At 51.6% G+C, this 24,276-nt stretch overlaps 1 protein-coding gene across 4 annotated transcripts in view; it reads right to left on the reverse strand.

The window, feature by feature from the left end:
- mid2 (midline 2) overlaps positions 1-24,276 on the reverse strand; it is a 58,065-nt gene that overhangs the window by 9,979 nt on the left and 23,810 nt on the right. For 3 of the 4 annotated variants that reach the window (XM_058062805.2, XM_058062804.2, XM_058062802.2), the window contains 7 exons: positions 15,740-16,611; positions 7,530-7,595; positions 6,805-6,900; positions 3,415-3,522; positions 1,731-1,879; positions 1,518-1,645; positions 828-971 (listed from right to left, as the gene is read on the reverse strand). In XM_058062805.2, coding sequence (XP_057918788.2) covers positions 828-971; positions 1,518-1,645; positions 1,731-1,879; positions 3,415-3,522; positions 6,805-6,900; positions 7,530-7,595; positions 15,740-16,555 — 1,507 coding nt within the window. In that variant the 5' untranslated portion in view covers positions 16,556-16,611. The remainder of the gene's footprint in view (positions 1-827; positions 972-1,517; positions 1,646-1,730; positions 1,880-3,414; positions 3,523-6,804; positions 6,901-7,529; positions 7,596-15,739; positions 16,612-24,276) is intronic. The other variant, XM_078788194.1, reaches the window with a different exon arrangement.

A 24,276-nucleotide genomic window follows, 5' to 3' on the forward strand; every position in this document is an offset into this window, starting at 1 on the left:
CTCCTTGCGTCCAGATATGAATGTATTTATAGTAAACTTAACAGCGTTTCAAAGAGTGAAGGAGGACTAAGTAAGAGAAAACCTTTGAACTTTGACTTTCACTGCAAGCCTCCACTTCTTCACTTCTTTCCTTGCTGCCGACGTGCTGGCATCCCTGTAGAGAGCGCCCAGCCCCCACGAGGCCTCCTCCGCTCATCCGCCCTCCTTGGGGGGCCAAAGAGAGAGGAGGCGGGCCGGGTGCTCAAGTGGAAGCGTTTAGCTCCTCTGAATGTTTGCCATGATGCAAACGTAAGCGGCGGAAGGCGGACCTAATGGCTTTCCCTCTTCCTGCGTCTGCTGGGAATCTCTGAGGACTGAACGTCGGAGTCGCAGAGTTGAAACGTATCCTGATGTTTGAATCTGGCCCACAGACACTCCACTTTCAGGGGCAGACGGCGGCAAAGAAGCAGCAGGTGAGAGTGGAGCGTCGCGGCTGCGTGGGTCCAAGTGCAGGAGCATGTGTGATTATGTATCATAATGTATCATAATGTATCATAATGTATCATAACGTATCATAATCCAGGATCCTCACGGCAGCCAGAGCTCATTTCTCCCTCCAGCAGAGCCATTATCCACTCCGACTTCCCTTTCATTCTCTCTGTGGCGGCAAAGTGGATTTCGTGAGCTTCCATTGAAGAGTTCGCTAACTTTATGAAGAACGTGATGAAAGGTGAGTCACTAAGTGAACAGTTTCACTTTCTAATGACTTGGCTGGTACACTGGGTGGTTGCCGGGGCAACGGGACCACGGATGTGTTGATGCTGATGTGCGCGTGTCACATGACTCACTGATGAAATTGGTCTGGCCGGTGTAGATGGTGTACTGCAGCTCGTAAGACGTGACGCTGAACTCGTCCTCTGACGTCCAGTGGACGGTGATGGTGTCGTGGGAGGCCGTGCACAGCTCGTCTCGGATGGCGGGGGGGCTGGGTGCTGTATGGGGGGGCCACACAGATGCCTTCAAGTCAGTCGGCGGCCTGCCCGCCTGATATGTGCCGACGAGGGCACGCTAAATACAAGATGGCCGTGTCAGAAAGGTTCCAGGACTGTGAGCGTCATCGTCGAGGACCAGCCAGCTCGAAGCTCGTCTACGATATCCTGCAGCGTTCACCTCCGTCACGTCGCCAGAAGAGGCGAGAGACAACTCGTGACTGCTTCAGGCTGGAAAGGTATGGGGGGGTCACTTAATGGGCCAAACTTTGGAGTCCAAATCTATCCTCTGTGACTCCAGTCCAGTCCTGGAACTTTCCGACACGCCTCGTCTCCCAGTAAGTGTGATACGGCATCGTAGAGCTTTTCTTCTGGTCACTCACACCCGCCCAAGACAGCAGAATAAAAATCTGTTTGGGCATCAATGAAGCAGTTAGCATTATTAGAGCCCTCTAAGCATGACATAGCACCCCCATAGTCTTTTACACTCGCACCTTCACAGGTTCGTGAACATTTAGTGGTCCAACCAGAAGCTCAAACATCTCTGACCTGTCAGGTAGTCGAGGCCTTCCAGAATCTTCTTCTCTCTGGAGAAGTCCAAGGCAAAGTTGTCGAAAGCTTCATTCAGGTTGACGTCGGGAATGAGCACCTGGGAAGAGGCCGTTGCCATGGCAACCCTGGAGGGCGTTCACACACGAGAAACATCAGGAGAAGGTTAAGAACATTGAGCCATGACATCACGCGGCGTCGCCATCTCTTTACCTCTCCGCTACATTTCGGGCGGTCTGAAGGAAGCGGGCGTGGTCGTTCTCCTTCAGGCTCTGCTCGGCCTGAGTGATCAGGGCGCTGGAGCGCTCCAGACACTGGCGGCAGTTTGCGATCTGCTGGGCCAGCTTACGGAGCTTCATCACCTGCGGCACACAAATCCTGCTTGTCATGTCCGTCTGCTGGGATCCAGGAAGACCTTCTGGAAGCCACTCCCCCTTGTGGCCGACAACAACATTTCATTTGCTCCCCAAAGCAGCACGTTGAGAGTTCAACTCTGGCCAACCCTTTGCCCAATAGTTCCAAAACACCAGACAGGAAGTCCCCTGCTAGGTGATCCCGTCCTGCAAGGTCGGGGGTGACCCCCTTGGCTTCTGGTTCTTGCCTCCACCTTCGGAACACGTTACGTAACGGGGGTGCTGAGGGGTTCAGCCCACCCTCGGATCCAATGGCCACCCTCACGCCCTCGAGAGTCCAGCCCCTCTCAGGGGCGGCTTTCAGTGGCCCCCCAGGAAAGAAGATGGCAGTGTGTGTGTGTGTGTGTGTGTGTGTGTGTGTGTGTGTGTTATCGGAGCATCCAAAAGCGTGTTTGCATTGCACAGATTAAACGGTGGAGGCATGCTGGGTAATTAGAGGATGTTGTTGGTTGTTCGCCGTAGCGGTTAAACGTCCTCATCAGCCCAATTCGTTAGGAGACCAAAAAAGACGTCAACTTGAAGCTTTTCATTGGTTGGAAAGTTTTGCACTTGGGGACAAAAGCATCAAAACGTGAACAGAGCGACGCTGGAACCAGACAAACTTCTGAGGCATCAGCTCCAAACTTGTGTGACCCACTTTCCACCAAATATACCCAAACTTTTTTTGCTGAAGTGAACTTGTTTTCCTCTCCTCCCACCTGCTCAGCCGAGTACGACAAGCAGAGCAGGAAAGGTTCAGCTGAGCACTAAAATCAGCGTCTGATTTGATATTTCATAATCTAAAAGATTGGCCGTGAAAAGACAGGGCCAGGTGAAGTAAGAACATTCCACAAAGACACCACGGGAACCCAGATGAAGCCTTCTTCTTTCTGAAGAGTTCTGAAGAGGAGATGATGAGAGAAGGAGCGCCTCGCTCTGCCGTGTGATCACGCCTGCTAATCCTGTTATTCCCGCCTTCCGCAGGAGACGACTCCACGGCAACATCCCTGACGCCGCCTACGTTGCCGTAGAACGTCCCAAACACCTCCTGGTCGCCCACTGAGCCTGCCGTGGTCCTACACGGCCCACGTGAGGAAAACTGCCTGACGTGGGTCACTCCTGATCAAAATCACAAAGCAGTTGAAAAACTCTGCTCCCTGCGGCAACACAACCAATGTTGGAACAGGGGGAGGAGCCAAGGGCTCAGCAGGCAGGAGCGTTTGAAACAACAGCGCAGCGAGTAGCAAAACCGACACTTTAAAGCGCACGCAGAGGTACACGCACATGCTAGCATCTTCTGGAGTTAATACAACAACTACATGAGGTGGTTGCCTACAGCCACAACTGTTAATGAAGGCCTGGTCCGTCACCCGCCATTGCGACATCACTTATTGCATCTCATGATGGAAGAGCGCCACCGCCACCTCCTGCCAGCCCAGCCTCCTCCTGCCCTCCTTCTCCGCGCGTCTCCTTCATCTGACCTCCAGACCGACGTGTGGCCTTACCTTGGACTCCTTGATTTTCACAGCGATGACCTGCTTCCTCTGGCGGATGATCTCCACCAGCTCGTCACACTCCTCCACCAGTTTGGCTTCGTGCATGGCGGTGTTGACCTGGGGAACAAACACGCGTGGATGTTCTGCAGCTTCCATCAGTGATCGTCTTTGGTGTAGATCAGGGTGGTCCTAACTCGTTTGAGCTGTCCTAGCTAGTCTTTGGGCACGGACTGCTTGGATGAGACGGCAATTAGCCAGCACACACCGGTTGTGGCTTGGAATAGCTCGGAAGTGCCGGAATATTCACTAGTGAGGCCAAATGACGTTTACTCATGAAGACGATTTCACTCGAATCACGACGGAACGTCATTAGGACTCATGGCAATGCAACCTGAGAAGAAGTGAGCCTGAGTGAAGGCATCACGCACGCCCGCCTCGGCAAGACATGAGCAATCTATGCCGGATAAGAGGATGACATGGGCAGCATCATCAGCAGAATAATAGGGAACAAGTCAATCATGTGCCATGTGATCCCTATGGATCATCTGCCATTGTCAGGTTTATTAAAAAGTAGATGTACTTTATATACTTCCTATCTGTCACATCGTCAGCTTGACTTCTTCTGCACTAATCACATGGAAGCTCATCTACCTTCACATTGGAATGGTTTGGACTGCAGCATAAGCCCTATAGAAGATGGATGGATGGATGGGTGGATGGACGGAGGTGTGGGTGGACGGAGGTGTGGGTGGATGGATGGGTGGATGGACGGAGGTGTGGGTGGATGGATGGGTGGGTGGACGGAGGTGTGGGTGGACGGATGGACGGAGGTGTGGGTGGATGGACGGAGGTGTGGGTGGATGGATGGATGGGTGGATGGACGGAGGTGTGGGTGGATGGATGGGTGGATGGACAGAGGTGTGGGTGGATGGACGGAGGTGTGGGTGGACGGATGGGTGGATGGACGGAGGTGTGGGTGGACGGATGGGTGGATGGACGGAGGTGTGGGTGGACGGATGGGTGGATGGACGGAGGTGTGGGTGGACGGATGGGTGGATGGACGGAGGTGTGGGTGGACGGATGGGTGGATGGACGGAGGTGTGGGTGGACGGAGGTGTGGGTGGACGGATGGGTGGATGGACGGAGGTGTGGGTGGACATTACACGCGTACAGCCTAGTGTACACATGTATACATCTTCTCTTTCAGTTCAGTGGGTGTGGCTTAAATTCAGCTGTGGCAATGATACAAAGTTGATCTGTTCTGATATCGGCTTGATATCAGCGTTGGCTGATATTCAGCCTCGTAACAAATCAGAGGTGAAAGAAATGCACCCCTAGACTCCCCTAACGTTTCCTCGCGGTTGAGTTCCCATCCAATGTAAGAGTTGACGAATGGCGCCTTCTAAATACGCCAACAGTGAAAACAGCGAAGTGAAGGTTGGTTCCACCAAGCGTCCAATGAGAGGCCAAGAACAACACAATGCTACTTTTGTCCAAACAATAACGGAGCTAAATCCTGACATTCCAGGAGGTGTAGAGCTTTCCCTGACAATGGAAGACATGATGAGTCCCTCCTGGCGTTCCTCCTATCGTGTTGTTGCAGAGAAGACACTTCTCCCGGCCCTCCGGTGAATGCGGGAGCTGGAGGAGCCGTACGATATTTGGTAGCTCAGCAACAACGAACAGGCCAGATACGGCGTGCGTCACACCGTCAGCATCCCGGAAGATGAAACCAAAGTCAACAATCCCGACTGCCAGCGACATAAAAGCAAAGGTGGAGAGGAAGCGTCTCCTCTCCCGTGTGTGCCGACACGCCGGGAGAACGTTTGACGGTATCTTCTGAGCAAACAAAGAGGACGGGGAATCCAGGTCGGCCTTCAAAGCTCCTCTTTTTTTTACCTTGCACACTGTCACTCAACCTAAATCAATGCCCGCCCCCTCCCCCCCTTTGCCCTCTTAACCCCACCCTTCCCCTCAACCAGCCCCCTCATTTGTCCTTGTGATGCAGCAACGTTCCTACAATATCAAGCAGCCTGGCTCGTTCTTCAAGGTGACCTTATTTCCATTCATGCCCACATTAGCCGCGCTTATTCCTTCCATCAATAATTGAAGTGGCGTTTGACGAGGACGCTCCATCAAGGAAGAACCTCGGGAAGGTGCAAACGCGGAGGAGAATGTGTTGCATGTTCTGCATCATGCATCTGTATGCAGACGGCCACCGGAGAAGACAAACAAGACGACCTAATGTTGGCTTTGTCTGCACTTCATCCATCACGCTGCCATCGTTTCGTATTGATTGGCGGAGCTGATGCATTCAGGGACCTCAAAGTCTGATGTGAGCCATAACCAGCCAAACCTGACCTCGCGTGGGTGTTGTCACGCTGGTTCATGGCAAGCATGATGCGTTTATGTGCAGCGTGTGTGAGGTGCAATCAGTGCTTCATGGCCAAGCGGAAGAATCACACTCATGACGACTTCCATGAATCCACAACACGGTCCGGATGGAAAAGGTCAATAGCGACAAGCGGATGCCTGATGTTTAACGACAGGTAGGGGGGGGCACCAGGACGTGCCATCAACACCATGTTTTGGCACCGCACGGCCACAAATGGGCCGTGACGTCAAATCCCAAAGTAGCTTTGCCTTTCAGAGGTGCTGTTTGTCGCGGTTAGATACCCTCAGCATCCTAAAACCCGACACGTTTAGTTTGCCCTTCTGTTAGGACCATCGACGCAGAGGCTCAACCTGACGTCAACATCTAACTTCCAAAGCTAGGCACCCCCCAATGACCCGCCAATGGACTCACGCACCCCCCAATGACCCGCCAATGGACTCACGCACCCCCCAATGACCCGCCAATGGACTCACGCACCACCCAATGACCCGCCAATGGACTCACGCACCCCCCAATGACCGGGGAAACGGACAACATTCCACATCCTTCAACATGACTCATTCAGTTTTCCCTTCTGTTGGTACCATTGGCACCGGGGCCCCACCGGACTCCAACATCTAACTTCCAAAGCAACACGCCCGCCATCGGACTCCCACATCCAAAGGAGCAACTCCGGTAGTAAAAAGAGCCGTTTCAGCGTTGAAGTGACTCTTCCATGATGGATGATTCTAAAACAAGGTTGCCATGCGCACTTCTTAAATAAATTGCTCATAAAGAAGTGAAATGAACTTGAAGTGACTCCTCCATATTTGACCAGTCGCTGGAGGACTTCCTTTAAATAATGGATCAGAGTGCTGATCGTTCTAAAACCTTACGGAATAGCAAAAAGGAAAGGATGGAAGTCGGATAGTTTTTTTTAGAAGCAAAGTGACTGATATCAAACATTGGATGAAGGACCACCAAACCAAAATCAGCATTGAGAAGGTGAGAAGGATGCAGCATACCTCCACCTGTTGGCAGATCTGGATGAGTTTGGCCATCTGGTTCTCCAATTCGCTGTTCCTCTTCACCAAGTTGGTCAGGTTGTTCTCCAGGGTTTGCTGTGGAAGTGGAGGAGGGACAAAGGGTCAACACGGGGATGGAGGGTGTGTCCAAAAGTCATTAAGATGTTCGACGTTAAGGATGATATGATCAGTCTGCAAAAATGCATCCTGACTGACGGAGTGACTTTGTGTACTTTGTGTACTTTGTGTAGCAGACGTCCAATTGTGTTGTAAGAATGACATCATTCCTGTCAAAACAAACCAATCACCTTGTATGAATTTTAATGATCAAATGCTCAGTCACCTTGACGGTTAACCGAGTACGCTAAATACACTTAACCAACGTGCAGGTACAAAAAGATGGAAAACGAGTGAAGCCGCAAATGGCTGCAACAAAACGATGGCGGCAGGCAGAGACGGAAAAGGCGGCCGTTTAAAGAGTTCATGCAGTGAAAGGGAAATGGGTTTGAACCCACACCTGGCCACTGCTCCGACCAGCCCATCTCTCTTCCACCTCTTAACAACATTACTTGGGCTCCTCTTGGGCGTCTCGTAGCGTGCACCCTAGCAGCAGGCACCCTAGCAGGAGGCACCCTAGCAGCAGGCACCCTAGCAGCAGGCGGGGGGGGGGGGGGGGGGGGGGTTGGTGCTTGAGGTGGTTAGTTGGTAAAAGCCGGGGAACTCACCGCAGCGCTCGTCTTTGAAGCCTCCATCACCGCATCTGACACTCTGCCCGGGCTCACCTGATAAGCCTACAAACACACACACACACCTGCGTAAGTACACACACACACACACACACACACACACAGGGTGACACAGGCCAGCCTCGCCGGTCCCTGCACAACAATGGCAGGATGCCACTAAGCTGCCATAAAGACTTTTAATAAACATCTAAAACCCTCCAGGTGGTCTCCCGTGCCAAGGACCTGACAATCCACTGGTTTTTGTCAGCAAGCAAAATGACACAAAAGTTGCTGAACGGTTTTCCATGAGACTTGGTGCAGGGAAGGACTGGGGCAGAGGCCAAGGACACGACATGGACATTTTGATGCAGGTCTGGATAAACGTGCAACAGTCTCAAATACAGTATTGACTTGAATAAAAGACACAAAAAACACGAGTACAGTCGTCCCTCGCTATGTCGAGGTTTAAAATGTTTGGTTGACTCTGGCCTGTTTGTCCAAAAATATTGAAAGACCAGCATATGCATATTACTGCATATGTAGTATTGTGGTCACTCGGCATCACTAATGTTATGACACATGGAGACTGGCTAGGAACCAGCAGATCCTAGCCTACATGCCAAGGCTGAGACGGACACGCCATGGCATGGACACGCCAAGGCTGAGTCGGACACGCCAAGGCATGGACACGCCATGGCATGGACACGCCATGGCATGGACACGCCATGGCATGGACACGCCAAGGCTGAGACGGACACGCCATGGCATGGACACGCCAAGGCTGAGTCGGACACGGCATGGCATGGACACGCCATGGCATGGACACGCCATGGCATGGACACGCCATGGCATGGACACGCCAAGGCTGAGACGGACACGCCATGGCATGGACACGCCAAGACTGAGACGGACACGCCATGGCATGGACACGCCATGGCATGGACACGCCAAGGCTGAGACGGACACGCCATGGCATGGCATGAGAGAAAGAGAAATATCCCTGTCACACAGATGTATACGTTCATCAACCATCCTGCCTTTGCTACACCAGCACAGCCTCGTGATACCAGGGATGTCTGGTATTAGCCTAGCGATACCAGGGATGCATGGTATTAGCCTAGCGATACCAGGGATGTCTGGTATTAGCCTAGCGATACCAGGGATGTCTGGTATTAGCCTAGCGATACCAGGGATGCATGGTATTAGCCTAGCGATACCAGGGATGTCTGGTATTAGCCTAGCGATACCAGGGATGTCTGGTATTAGCCTAGCGATACCAGGGATGCATGGTATTAGCCTAGCGATACCAGGGATGCATGGTATTAGCCTAGCGATACCAGGGATGCATGGTATTAGCCTAGCGATACCAGGGATGTCTGGTATTAGCCTAGCGATACCAGGGATGCATGGTATTAGCCTAGCGATACCAGGGATGCATGGTATTAGCCTAGCGATACCAGGGATGTCTGGTATTAGCCTGGCGATACCAGGGATGTCTGGTATTAGCCTAGCGATACCAGGGATGCATGGTATTAGCCTAGCGATACCAGGGATGCATGGTATTAGCCTAGCGATACCAGGGATGCATGGTATTAGCCTAGCGATACCAGGGATGCATGGTATTAGCCTAGCGATACCAGGGATGCATGGTATTAGCCTAGCGATACCAGGGATGCATGGTATTAGCCTAGCGATACCAGGGATGCATGGTATTAGCCTAGCGATACCAGGGATGCATGGTATTAGCCTAGCGATACCAGGGATGCATGGTATTAGCCTGGCGATACCAGGGATGCATGGTATTAGCCTAGCGATACCAGGGATGTCTGGTATTAGCCTAGCGATACCAGGGATGCATGGTATTAGCCTGGCGATACCAGGGATGCATGGTATTAGCCTAGTGATAGAAGAAAGACAGAGTCCCATTCCCATGTTGAGGAACGCATGCGTCACATTCATCCTTCGGTCCCATGCAAAGATCTTCCTTCCAAAAGGTGAGTGTGAAGTTCAAGCATGAAGCAAAGCAGCAAGAAGACAGGAGGAACATTACAATGCCCCCCCCCCCCCCACTGCCTTGCTTGCCTAATGAGATGAAAAAGTCCAGTAGCAAAAACCTTGGGCCATTATGGCGCGGCGACACCAGCAAGGCATCAGCACGCCCCAAGGGGAAGTATCTGACTTCAAAGTATTTTCCCATTTAATGAATTTGGGATCCTCTCCGATACAAAGGACATTCGGCGTGACGGAGACGCAGAAAGAAGGAAGGCAAGCTGGAGATGAAAAGTCATGAAGAGGAGAAGAACAGAAGCGGGCTGGCGTTACAGCTGTTGTTAACGAGGAGCATTTTTGGGAGCGTCGTCGTGTCAGTAACACGAGCCTCCTGGGAAACCGAGGAGGATATTCCACGGGACCAAATCCCGGCAGCAACACGGCCGTGAGGCCTGTTCCTTTGTTGTCATGGTGGAATGTTAACGCTTTGGAAATGGCCGCCGACATTCATTTGGACGTGTTGGCCACCTTCCAGGGTTAGGCGCTCGTGAAACGACGCATGCTAACGTTTGATTTTTACAGCGTGAAAATGTCATCTAAATTCTAGTGAGGACGCCAACGTGTGGTGGGGGGGGGGGTGTTTGGTCAAATGGGCACCCTTTGTGTGCAGCGGGTGGGGCGTACAAAGACACCTTAGTCTGGGGGGGTCCATTGGCTGTGCTGCTTTCCATCTATCTGTCCCTCCGTCTGTCCCTCCATCTGTCCATCCGTCCATCCATCCATCCCTCTGTCAGTCCATCCGTCCATCCATCCCTCCATCCATTTATCCGTCCATCCATCCATCCGTCCATCCATCCATCCATCCATTTATTGACCATGAAACCATGAAAAGCCAACATGATGAAAATAGATCCGGGACAAAGTGACCTTTTTAAGTCATGGAGGCGTTTATGGAAATTCATATCATCCTCGTCTCGTATCGTCTCATATTTGAACAAAAAGAAAGAGTAACATGTTGAAAAAGCTTCAAAGATCTTTCCTTCATTTCACTCGACCTCATTGGAGCAACGCGACCACGGGACAAATGATGGCGCTCGTCTTGACACTTGACCTGTGCGCAGTGGAATTTAGTGAGCCATGCCAAGCCATGCCAAGCCATGCCATGCCAAGCCATGCCATGCCATGCCATGCCATGCCATGACATGCCAAGCCAAGCCATGGCTGTTTCATCCTGCAGCAGCTATCCCAGCTATCCCTGCCAACAGACTCGGCTTCTCTGAGAACCTTCATCCGACCTGTGAACCACGTCCGCCCCCGAATGGCGTAGTATGCATGGAGAAGGCCGCGTGGATCTTTGAAATAGTTTGATCATCCGAGCGGGACGCCATGCGGCTTGTTATCTTTGTCCTTTCTCATCCTCAGCAGATGATATCACCAGGCTGCTGCCAGGAGCTCCAGGCGGGATATGGAAGACCGGTCCTTCCAGACTCCAACTACGTATGACTCCTGGCCCAAGCCGCTGTGGTCACGCGGAGGCTTTGTGCACAGATAACGCAGCTCTGCTCCGATAAGGTGGCGGCAACAATGCGGGACGTACGGCCGCCATGTTTCCATGACTCAACTTCTTCTGAAGTCTGGAGGAACAGACAAGACACGATAAAGAACACAATGACGACAAACAAAGTGCGATAAGCAGATTCGTTCCTCCAAATCTCAGACTTGCATCTTGTGTACCCAGGCCGCATCCGACACCGCGGCGTAGGCCAGAGTAAATACGCGGCCGACGCGAGACACCCGCTCATGGGAGTCTCATTGGCGGCTGCCCAAACAGTATTGTCCTCACAATGGCGGCTGAATCAAAGAAGGGATTTGCCGTCAGGTGCAGACCAGCAAAGCTGAGCCAAGTGTACACACTGCTGTCATGGCAACGCCTCAAGCAGGAAACCAGGAATGATGGCGGCTCAGGCTCTGGTGGGGCATTCACAACGCAGTACGCCCTTCACGGCAAGCCTTCCGTCATATTAGTGTACACTACAGTGTGGTGTAATACCACACTCGTCCTACGGAGGCAACAGTGAGCCACAGACTCAACATCAAAAAATACTCGACCATTTGGTCACGGCCCCCCTCGTTTGTAATGTTGATAAATGGAATATTGTCATAGAATACCTGTTTTTATGATTTATAAATAGGCTTTGGAACACCATTAGAGTCCTGTAGAGATGACATAACACCCCTATAATCACTGTTAAACATTATCCAGCGTTTATCAGCTGTGTTCATATGCAATTTGCTCCTCAGAACCAACCCGAGGTTAGCAAGATGGAGTATTCCTGACAGCCGTATGACCTCAGGCTTTCCTGGAGGCAAACGGAACGGATGGGAATGCTTGTCATGTTAATCCCTAGCAAGGATCCTAACATCTTTCCTTTCCTTTCCCTGCCACATCTCATGACGCATCCTCGCTCTGCCACAACGTCGGCTGTCCTCCGCTTTGCCCCGACCGACTCTCCTCGTCCTCCTCTTCTCATCCTCCTCTTCCTCTGTCCGTGTCGCTACGTTTGCGCCCGGATTGGCTTGACGAGAGGATATCGTATATCAATAACTGGTCACTTTGGACGGCAGCTGGGGTTACTGGGGTTACTGGCGTTACTCTGGCAGCTGCTGGGAGGGCGATGAAGACCATCAAGATTATCTGGACATTGTAGCGGTGGGAGGGGTTGGGGGCATCTGCATAAGAACCTGACCTTGGACCACAGGCTGCTGAGTCATGTGATCATCATGTGACTACAGTATGGTCAGTATGGCATTACTGCTGTGGACAGCGCCGTCGGGGTGGGGGGTGGGGGGACCCCCTGTGGATGGTGACCGGAAGGGCGGCTGTAAATAGCAAACACACATTCCCGCACGGTGTCTGGTTCACACGCTCCTCCTCGAGCAAGAAGAAGCTGGAGGGGATGAAGGTGGAGCAGGACGGGATTCAAGTGAGAAATCAAGGTTGGTTGCAGCGTTAGCGTCAGGTCAATAAATGATGGGATGCTACCATTGTTCAAATAATTCCACTACCTCCAACGCAAAAAGTATTTGAGGAGTTTTTTTCTGCGTCGAGCAAATGCTTCCATCACCAACAATTGTGTACTTTTCTTCTACGACTACTAATACTACTACTATTAATACTACTTTTCTACTTGTGTAGGACCCCTGCTGTGCAGTCTTGACGTCTCATCTAGCGACAAGCTGCAGATCCAACAGTACCAAATGCTAATTCTTGCAGTTCCTGCGTTCCAGATGTGGATCAGGACTGGATGTGGGTCCCTGAGCCCCCAGCTAGCTTGGGGTGCGACACGCAGCACCTGCTGGGTTTCTGCTTTTTGCCCCCTTTTCATGAAACGAGTCTTCTTAATGAAATTCTGCTAAATCCCTTCCAGCATCCAAAGGCTCCCCGTGACTGGAGACCGTGTGTCATCACTTTCCACGAGCAGAAAGGAGATCTGCGCCACAGATGAATAAATGAAGTGCTCATTCATCCCATTTTACGGTAAACAACGAGATGTGGAGGTGGGGGAATGCACCCGGTGCTTGACTGTCCTATTATTAGTCCAAAAATATTGGAACACAAGTTAAATATATATTATATATGTTATATATATTGTGGTCCAGAGGGACGCACCATAGCTTAGATTGAGTGAAAAAGGGTTCTCCTCCTCTTCTGTGTGGAAGTGGTAAGCTTGGGGCTTTTTTGAAACACTTTCCGAAGTTTTGAATAAGTAAAGTAAAAATATTCCCTGCAGTGATCCCACAGTAAACAGAATAATAGGAGAGTAAAAGTGACTATAGGGGTGTTATTTCCTGACTATAGAGCTCTAATGGACAGGGTTTCTATGCTCAAGCTACAAAAATATTCCATGAATATTGAACCTTTTTAGTGGAAATGACTTGTAAATCCATAAATATGAGACAGTGTTTCTGTTGAGTCGAGGTGTGTGGAGGCCACCTGAGCACTGGTGTGAAGTAAAGACAGGAGATGCATAGAAGTGGTCCATATGATCCCAGTATCCAAGTATGATCCCATTCTTCTTCCTGCATGCTGACGTACGGACGACAACAACAAAGCTCTTAAAAGCTTTCCATTTCCATAAATGCTCCACAGGCCCAGATTGATTTGTTAAGCTTCTCTTCCATGACCTACCAAACCCTGTGATGGGCCATCATCGGCACGTGTGACCATGCAGTGTGTGTGTGTGTGTGTGTGCGTGTGTGTGTGTGCGTGTGTGCGGCAACACTCTTGCTCACACATCTTCAAGCGGTACACAAAAAGCTTTTTACTCATCTTTGCAGTCTGCATGACTAAGTGATCTCCATCTCCTGCAGGGCTCCACATGGAGCTGTGATTCCCCCTGGCAACGCACTCAGCCCCCCCACCCCAGCCCAACCCCATCACTTGACATGTCAGACCTAATAGTCTGCTTCCACATACGTACACACCTGTAAACACAATCTGGCCCACTGGGGAATGTCCCTTGGGTGGGTTACCTTTTCCCTTCCGTGTGAGGACCCCCTGTGGTGGGCTTTCAGCAGGAAGGGAACAAAGAGAAGGCCGAGCGTCTTCACGGAGTCCAGATGCTGAGCAGGTCCGACAACCACCGCAACCACGCTAAAACAACACCAGCAAAACATAACCCCCCCCATCCCCCCAACGTGTCTTTATTCCGAAACACAAGAAGAACAATTCCCAAGCAAACCAGGAAGTATGAATGGAGATAAAGTTTTTTTTAACTTCTAATAAACTTTGTTATTAAAAAAGGAGAATAGACCCCCCCCCCCATTTCCCCCCGACCTACATCCTCCATGATCAGCCTTCCTCTCCTATGCCAGATTATCCATTAGCTGCCAGCTGAAGTGGCCTTGGACTCGGACAGCTGCTCTCCCAGATGTGGGCCAGATTCCTCAGGATTTCAAAGTGGAGAAAGTTCAAAGCTTGGCTGCAGGGAGCTTTTCCGAAGAAGCACAAGAAAGAAGGCGTGAAGAGGAGGGGGGAGAAGTGGGGATGGGTGAGGGGCAGCTACTTCTTGCAGTAAAGTCTCTCACCCTCAACAGGAGGAGGTGGCAGGAGGACGCAAGCGTGAAGTCAACACGGTGCTCCTGTGGGTGAGGCTCAGCGGGTTAACTTAGCGCCGTGTCGTGCACCCTGAAGTACGAAGCTGGTGTCTACATCTACATCTACATCTACTCCTCGTCAGGAGGAGGAGCAGACTGCTCCTTATGGCCTCCTCAAGGCATCCAACATGAATAGAATATTTCATTCACAAAGCAAAGCCTGTCAGGGAACCAGCAGCAAGGTCACGTTTTGACGTTTTGACGACTAAAGCCATGGAGAACAAGGTCCTGGACGCGTGTTCGACTCCAGCTGCTACCGGCTGGCCCTGGTAGGCCACGGCTGGTGGAGTCCACGTCAGCCTGTGCCTCTGTCGTGGAGTTCACACCGACTCAGCAGTCTGGCTCTGACAGCTCAGCGGTCACACGGAATGCCAGCTCATCGACTATTACGCCGCCACTGCCGGCCAGCACCGCTCCCTTCCTCTGCGTGGCTCTTTGTTGCCGAGGGAATCTGATGATGTGGCGGCATGTGACGCTCCGGTGTTGGGGCTGCACGGGCGAGGATGAAGATCTAAGTGCTAAAAAGGTGAACTGGTCTGATCTGGTTCCAACCAGTCTGGGGCGCCTTGTGACAAAGTGGACCAGGTGCACAGAAGCGTTTCTTGGAGACCCGGGGTCAGAGACACAGAGAGAGGATAAACAGCTCATTAGCATTAGCATTAGCATTAGCATTAAAGCTGCAGACACACCCAGTGGCACCTTCCCAGTAGAGCTTCCCGACTGGAAGCACTTCCAAACCGTTCCAGCATCAAGGCGACATGTCAGCTATTGCAGGATCTCTAAGACTTATTTACAGTTTTGCCGTGGGAGTCCCGACCCGGTCAAGCTGGGAATCAGGCTTGCTAGCCCAGTTTGACTACGCTCTGTTTGCCTTGGATTGTACGTCTATCATTTGCATTGGTTAGCAATGCTGCTAATCCAATATCACGGCGCAGCAAGAACCCCTGGGATTGACCCGCGTCAGTAGAAGAAGCGGAACGAAAAGCAACCGCGTGCGGGACAGCATCGGTTAGAATGCTAACACCAATCAAGCGACAGGAAGTCAAAGAAGACGGAGGACCTACTTTGAGCTTGTCGAAGCGTTCGGTGAGCGAGGACACCTGGTGCTCCCGGTGGCGGCCGACCAGCTTGCAGAGGGCGCATATGAGCTGGTCGTCCACCAGGCAGTACATGTTGACCTTCTCGTTCTCGTGCTCCACGCAGGTCAGGCTGCGGAGGTGCGTGTCGGGCACGGGCTCCACCAGGCGGTGACCGGTGAAGGGCTTCTTGTTGGGGTGGGTGGCCCGCAGGCAGCGGTCGCAGTACGACACCTCGCACGTGACGCACGTCTTGATGGCCTCGCGAGGTGGATCCTGCTCGCAGAACTGGCAGCTGATGCGCGGATCCATTTTGGCCACAAAAGCCGGGCTGTGGTTGGCGTTGGTGTGGTTGGCGTGGTTGGCGTGGTTGGCGTGGTTGGCGTGCGGGTGGCTGGAAGTGGCCGGGCTGCTCCGGGCGCTGCTTCCACTCGTGCCCCCGCCGCCAATCGTTCCGGCTATGGTGCCGCTAATGGTGGCGGTGTAGGGCCGCTGCAGGCGCCGGCTCTCGGTGGGCGAATTGGGGCCGCTGAGGGAGGCCTTTTGAAAGCGGTCAATAATGTTCTGCAGCGTCACATTGCGCTTCAGGCCCTCCAGCCCGCGGTGATTCAGCGTGATGACGTAACGACAGGTGGGGCACTGGAAGGCCGAAACGGACTCGAGCGGCTTGCTGGAAGAGCAGTGGGACACCAGGATGCGGTGGGCGCAGTTGAAGCACAGGCTGTGGGCGCACGGCAAGAGCAGAGGGTCTTCAAATAACTCCAGGCAGATTGGGCAGGTCAGCTCGGACTCCAGTGTTTCCATCTTCAGTTGAACCGATCTAAAGGCGACATCAGATCCCACGGAAGCTGGCCCGTCACCTGCCGGGAAAAAAGGAAAAACAGTCAGACAACGCGGACTTTGTGGAATGATGGAGCCATGAAGGGAATGGATCAACACGTTCTCGAAAGACGTCACAGACTGGATGGCAGAAACTGGAAGTCCACGAGTGTGGATTGATTCAAGCCATCACATGGAGCAGATGTTTGAAATGATCCAGTCCAGATCAGGAGTCAGCAGTCTGGCCTCTTTCCCGAGGACAAGTCAGCAGCGCCGCCGAGACCAGCGTTAATGTGACTGTGCTTAACGGAGCATCGTGTTCTAATTAACACGCCATCAGCAGGCCCATTAAGCCCAGCCATGTCACTCTGGGGAAACCGTGCCGGCAGTGATGGGAGCTCCTTGGGGCGGAGCTGCACAGTCGGCGTGCGACACGCGTGCACGCCGCACACGCTCTCTGCTGCCGTTCTTCCGACGCTTCTGGAAGGAGAATGTTTTCATCTGGTACGCGCGTCTGCACGCCATCAGCGTGTACGACGGTGATTACAGTCATAGACGCTAAACAGCAGGCTGGCGTGGAATGGATTCCTAGTCAGTCGGGTCTTGGAGCCTGGAGCCAAACCAGGGTGTAGTACTGGACTTCAACCAGCAGAGGCAATCTTGCTTCAGCGGATGAAAAAACAACACCACATGGGGCCAAATCATTCATCGATTATCCAATTAACTATTTGGGATGAAATTTAGATTTGTCTTTTCAAATTCCCAATCGATTCCCTGACCTCATTGCACATATTTTGTTTCCAAAAATGTTCCCTCATCTTAGGAGGTCGATCATGCTGTGGACTCGCACTACAAATTCCATCTTTGCTCCTTTCTCTTATCTCCCGTCGTGTCCCGTCGGTCTTGGTTGTTTGACCTTGGGGTGAAGTGATTACGTTTATGATGACAGAGCTGCTGGAAATGGGAATTTCTCCCGGAGGTATGTTCCCGTTATTCTTACACAATTACTGACCTGCTCCTCCATTTGCTGCAGATGCTCGGACCCCAATGGAACACCACCTTCTGGAATGCACAACGCACATGTACGTTCCTTCCCATCACCCCCCCCCCCCCCCAACCTGACATTTAATGTTGATTGGAAACAACTATTTTTTTCATGCAGAAACACGGCAGTCCGACACAAATCCTTCCCCTTCTGCTCGCCCTCAGAGCTTTCATTCACGGGTTTCTTATGAGGTCACCACATACCAAGCCAGAGGCCGCCATGTCACCTTCCAGGAATAAAAGATCATTTCATTCATTTTCCCAGCACACAAGTCATCATTATGAGCACGCTGCATGAATGCTGCCATTATCCACGGAAATCTCAAAACACGCTGAGCTTTTAAGAAGCCGGACGTTGTTAAAGTGCAGCCAGTGGAATTTAGACGCATTAGTGGAGGTTGTGTTCCAGCCATCCTGGATCACACTCCTGCTAAGACCCGCTAAGACCCGCTAAGACCTGCTAAGGTCTACTCGGGTCTGCTGGACAGGAGGATCCACCCGACAGTTGAACCTGGGATTCAGGAGGAGCCGTGTGGCTTTGATCCTGACCGTGTTCCTCGGGGAAGACACATTGGAGAGGCACGTTGGGATGGAAGTGGCTGGGGAGAGGGAAGTCCCTTCCCATCCCACAACCCAACCTCCCATAAGCAGAAGAAGATGGATAGATGATGGCTGGATGGATCCCGATGGATGCATCCCGATGGATCCCCTTTCCTTTCCAGTAGCCGTGTCGTTAATAAAACACGCCGTTACATAAGACTGTTGACTTTATCCTGTTTTCGTAGTTTTTGACACAAAAAGGAACAACTAGCATAAAAGCCCCCCATCTCGTCCCAATGTTTGCTTATCTGCCCCTCCTTCGGTCTCATCCCAGTTCCATCTTCCACCTGACTTCCCCTCCTTCCTTCTTTCCGCCAGAGTCCCCAAAAAGGCTGGTTCGTGACGCCTGTTGATAAAACGTAGAGTCCTGCAGCCAGAAGGGCGTTTCCATCCCTCGTTCACCGCAGCCTGGCAGACCGGTTTAGCTTTAGCGCTCTCTCTCTCTCTCTCTCGCCGCTGCGTTTGAAAAGCAACCTTCATGTGTTTCACTGAGTCAACATCAAGTCCCAAAGTACCCGTGTGAGGACTAAACCATGAAACATTTCATATTCCTTTCAAGAGTTCCTGGAAAAAGAAACTTTTGTACATTTCAAGGTCGCTTTCCTACATGCGCCGAGTAGAAAAAAGGCAGCAGCAGGCAAAGATGGAGGCAACAACGTCTTCGCTACCCGGATCCTTCGCTCCAGCTTAGGATAGCATAGGACTGGACTGCATTGTGGGTTCTCATCCATCCCGTCTTCGCTCGCTACATCACAGATCCCGGATGCAACATTGCACCCTCACTCTATCGTTTTGCTTCAATAGAAAGTCAATAATAGATCCCTGTTTCATGGTGGAATACAGCCTGTTATGATAAAAAAATAACATTTGCAAGCATAAAAATGGTTGAACATCTTCTTTATGTCTTCTTATCGTTTCTGATTGGGTAATACAGATGTAAGTGTGACCATAGGGGTGTTATTCCATGTCTTGAGGGCTCTAATGTATTTCACCTGTGGAACCCATCAATCACGCTAAACCAGGGACAACTAAAATCGTTGGAAGTTCAAACATCTACTGGAGATGAAGTACAGGAGAGGTAGGCCAAAGTGAGGTAAGCCAAAGGTCGTACCAAGAAGACGCATACTTGGAGGTACACGTACGGATGCGGGCCAGGATGGGTACACGTGTTTCGCAAGCCTGCAGGCTTCCATTTTCCTGCCTACGTGTATTTAAATTGGATTTTTCAGGCCTGCCACTATGCCCCAATTCTGTATGAAAAGGCACCGCGCTCGGGCATAACATTACCTTGGATTATGTCGCTGTCACTTAAACACGTGACTCACTGTGTGTACGGTTAATCCGCTGTGGGCTTCTGCAAGACCAGGTTCTGCTGTCCTACGTACTTCCACTTCGGTTTGGCTCACGGCCGGGATGCCAATCACATGACTTATAATATACTGTATATTTATTATATTTACAATATACTAATATCAGCCCTCGTTCACTGCGGCTCATTGTTCCTTCCCCACCGTGATGAGTGGATTTCTTTGGAAATGGAATATTGTCACACTTAGGGCGTAGAACTCCAGTTTTTGAGCGTCTAAATACGCCTTTAAACGTTAATAGCTACTATGTCCTGCATCCATGCGTTGTTGTCATATAGTGACGCCCGCGGCCCACAATGCATTGCGCCTGTGATCTAAGATGGCGGTGTCCACAAACCCAGTTGTCTTTTGGACGCGAAGCCGGCGAAGGCAAATATTTTGGATGTAGACCAAAAAATGTGCTAACCAAGGCGGACGTTAACCAAGGTGCGCTATACAGTATGTGCCTGGGACCAGTGAATACTGCATTAAGCAGCTTGACAATGCAAAGCTCTGCCATTTTGCCAAATCGTTTGAAAGCCACACGTCAAAAGGCCGAGACTTGGACCCGTGTGGATCCTCCAGCCGGTCATCATGAATGACCACAGTCAGACGTGGTCACCTCTCCGAGTTGGCGGTGAAGTACCACTGCGTGTGCCGAGCGTGTATTTGTCCGGACGACGGGGAAGGGATCGAGCGCTGGAGAGCTCAGCCTGAACGCCTCCCAGGCCGCTTCTCCCGACGTGAACCTACGACCCCAAAAGACACGCCCCTCATCAGCGCTCGGGACGGAGCGGTGCACGAGGCGTGTACAGTTGACACCTACTCACATTTGGTATTTCAACATGATGACGCCCGTGTGGGGGGGGGCACACCTCCTTAATGGCTTAGCTTTCACTGGAATGTTGTGGGAATATGCAAATATACTCCACACTGCTAGACAAAAGCAATCTGCACCACGTAAAGCAAAACATGATCTTTTCAGCGAGTAATTGCATTCCTAACCCACACGCACACACAAACCCGAGCGGAGACGGGGAAAGACCACCACCTCCTGCATTAGCATCGATGCTACATCCCTGGCTTCAACCGACAGCAACTGCAGGGCTTCTGCTCTACAACGAGTGAGGGTCATCTCCATGAACCAAAGACTGGCGCATCGTCTCACCACAGCTTTCCATGAGTGGAACCAGCAGTGGTTACGGACTGCCGCTATTCCCGCTCCCACTGACCAACGCATTTGTCTAAAATATCAGACCATGCTCCTGGAAAGGGAAAAGGGAAAAGGGAAAAGGGAAAGCCACACGGCCTTGCAGAAGAAAGCTGCCATGAACGGATGGAAGCCTCAAGCCCACAGCCTTGGTGGGGATGTGGGTGCTGGTGTGCAGGCCGCCGTGCGGCTGAAGGACCAAAGACAGAAGAAAGGCTTGCTACAATAAATCATGCACGACCCGGTCCACTCAATACAAGTGTGGACAATGAAATGGTGGATGAGCCCTCATGTCAAATCCACACCAGGACCTCCAGGAGGCTGACAAGAACTTGATGCAGGTGCTTCCAGGAGGCCGGTGGGAACGTTTCTCCAGGTGCTGAAGATGTCTTCACCGTCTGGAAGTCTGGATTTAGATGAGGGGAAGACCAGGATCAGTTGGAGACCTTGTGATCGGGGCGACCCCGCGGGCGGGCGTTCCTGTCCTCTATCTTGTGCTACAAAGTCAGGCTCTGCTATTTATAGCACACTAATGTTTGGTATTTCCTTCCATGGGGGGTCGAGAGTACAAGCCATTGTTTTCCCTGGCGGCTTTTCGATTGGCTCCTGGCTCCCAGCCCCCCCCAGGCTTGTTTAGGATCATGTGTCCATATCAAACACCGATTGGTCTCCTCTGCCAGTTGATTCTTATTTATTGATCAGTGGCAACACACAGGCAGCCTGCACACGATCAATAGAGGATATTTGTTTGCCTCTTAAGACGACTTTCACTACTTTTGGCCAACCACCAAATGTAGCAAACATACTTGGAGTTGTTGGCTGTTTGTGTCTCTCATTGGTGACAGAGCAGGAACGATAAGATAAGATAAGATAAGCCTTTATTAGTCCCACAAGGGGAAAGGGATGGCAATAAGGCTGCTGTCAAAAAAAGCCCTCCCCATTTGAAAGAAACATTTTCCATTCTCACGCTAATACGGGACCAACTGCATCCCTTTTAAGTCAAGACTAGACACGTAGTTGGCAGGTGAACAATACCAGGACACACCAGTATGTACCAGTATGTACCAGTATGTACCAGTATGTACCAGTATGTACCAGTATGTACCAGTATACCCACTCGTTGGCCATCTTAAGCATTCACAGCACGCTGATGTTCCTGGGTGCACCCATTCCACAGACAGCACAGCCACAGCAGCGGATGCTTCCGTCAACAGCTTCTACTTTTGACTTTTACTGCACCCAGACAACGATGTGGCCGGTTGCCAGATCCAGCAATAGTAAAACACTCATGTAGAGTTAGCATGTAGCGCTACTGCTAAACTGTCACAATGTCTGTGCTGTACGACGATGGCTTTAGGACGCTAAACCGAATACTGGTGATAGGAACCTCTGGGACACCGGTGGATCAAAGCCAAATGTTTCATCCATGTTTCATGCAGCCCCCCCATTCATCGATAGCTTCTCTCCTACGGTCTATTCCGGGCGAAATGCTGCACACCATTGTTACGCCTCCCCAGTCCGGATCCACACAAAGCCGGAAGGGGGGGCAGCTCTGTTGTCAGCAGTCATTGGTAGACGGGGGCACGGCGACGGTCCCATGATGACTGTCCCACGGCGACTGTCCCACGGCGACTGTCCCACGGCAACTGTCCCACGCCAAGCCGGAGCACACGCTTGTGGTAAACGTCCCGCCTCTGACAGAGGAACACATCACTGGAGAGAACGGCGCCAGGATTTAGCAGCCATCCGCTTTGTTTTGGAGGCAATAATGAATATTGAATACCATCCCCCCGTACCCCCCCCCCACTTTCCATCTGTACTCCATGCCTCTGCTTCTCTCTTTTAACAACGTGTCACCCAGGCGGGGGCTGACATCAGCACCGTGAATAATACGCTAGTAAAAGACTTCCACTAAAGTTTTTACCTGGGAGAAATGTTCCCAGAAACAATCTGGCATGTTTTAGTGGAGGAAAAACGTGCATTCCTGCAAACAAGCAAAGCTGAATGTTGCGTTTCCACGCCACGTGCGGTCATGAGGGGGAAAGAGGACCCCCCCGGGGTTCAAACATTTATGGTAGCGCCTGTGGATTGAGCTCACGTGTGACACCCAACCACAAGGTTTACAATCATGACATGATGGCGTCCATGTTTCTCAACCAATCTTGCTGATCTTTTACAGGCCAGTGCTTGGCCGCCCCCCAAGGGTGCACCACCTTGGGGTGTATTGGTCAGGAAGATCACAGGCCAAACGGGTGGTGCTTCTTTTGGGCGATACCAGGAGCACCAGGAACAGAAGAGGTGTCCTGGGTTTAGAGCAGCCCCTCCCCTCCAGGTACGCCGGGAAAGCTCGAGGGCGGCGACGGGCCGGGTGGGAGTGGGGGTTATCGCCAAGACAACGGGGGTTGGACTTCATCCCACACGGCGGGTGCCAGCAGGTTGGATCATGGGAAACGTACACGACGCAGCCCGCTAGCAGCTGGGCGCTAACTAGCTTAGCCATGGAGGTCCACTGCTCGAAACTCACTGGCCACTTTATTAGGTACAAGCACAACAAGCCAACGTAGCTTCATTTGTTTCTTTAAATCCTAACTGGTCTCACGGGAGCAGCGTGCGCTACATCACCATGGCCACCATACTACACCACTGATGGGGAAGTCCTAGACCTTCATGTCCCAAAACCATCCCTGCATCACACTTTGGAATGAGACCAGAACTCAGGCCAGGACCAGGGGAACAATGTGCCATCCCTGCAAATAAATAAATATATGATAATAAAATAAATACATGAGAACATAAACATCGCACCTTTTCCTGAGAAGAAGATGGAAGAAGAAGATTGCACACAGGAGCCAAATTATTGAATGAAATCAGGCGAGAAGATAAGAGATAATAGATAAGAGATGTCTATCTGCCCTCTTGCTTCTTCTGGTGCTTTGTGGGCCTCATGTGTTTCACATTATGACTCAAAGTCAGTCTGAAGGTCGCACGCTGCCTCAGGCTCGCTTCCTTTTGGAGGCTTTAATGTGTTCAAACGTGACGTTCTACGTCACTGGCACTCGGCCGCATCGTTAAAGTTAACCATCAGCTATGGACGTCGTCCCGCAGCACACACGCTAGATGTTCACGTCCTCCAAGAATCAAAGAAGGTTAAGCAGGTGAAAAACTTTGCTGTCAACTTCTCACTGGAACTAAATGTCCTCCAGCCCTCGCAGCACAAGCAGGAAGGCACGCGAGAGGAAAAGAGGCAGGTAGAACGATAAATACTGGCAGGGAGGAGAGCATATGGAGCTGGAAGATAGAAGCCAATGCCTACTGGGCTGGCTGGCTGGCTGGCTGGCTGGCTGGCTGGCTGGCTGGTTGGCTGGATGGCTGGCTGGCTGGCTGGCTGGATGGATGGCTGGATGGCTAGCGTGGGGAATATGTATCACGGAACAGATGATAGCGTGAGAGGAACACCTCCAAGGCTTGGAGGGGTACCCTGGTGGTCTCATGGGACATGACTGGAG

Source organism: Doryrhamphus excisus, linkage group LG22 (genome assembly GCF_037039965.1).
Source record: "Doryrhamphus excisus strain RoL-2023G ecotype Guam linkage group LG22, RoL_Dexc_Guam_v1.1, whole genome shotgun sequence".
NCBI classification, from domain to species: Eukaryota; Metazoa; Chordata; class Actinopteri; order Syngnathiformes; family Syngnathidae; genus Doryrhamphus; species Doryrhamphus excisus.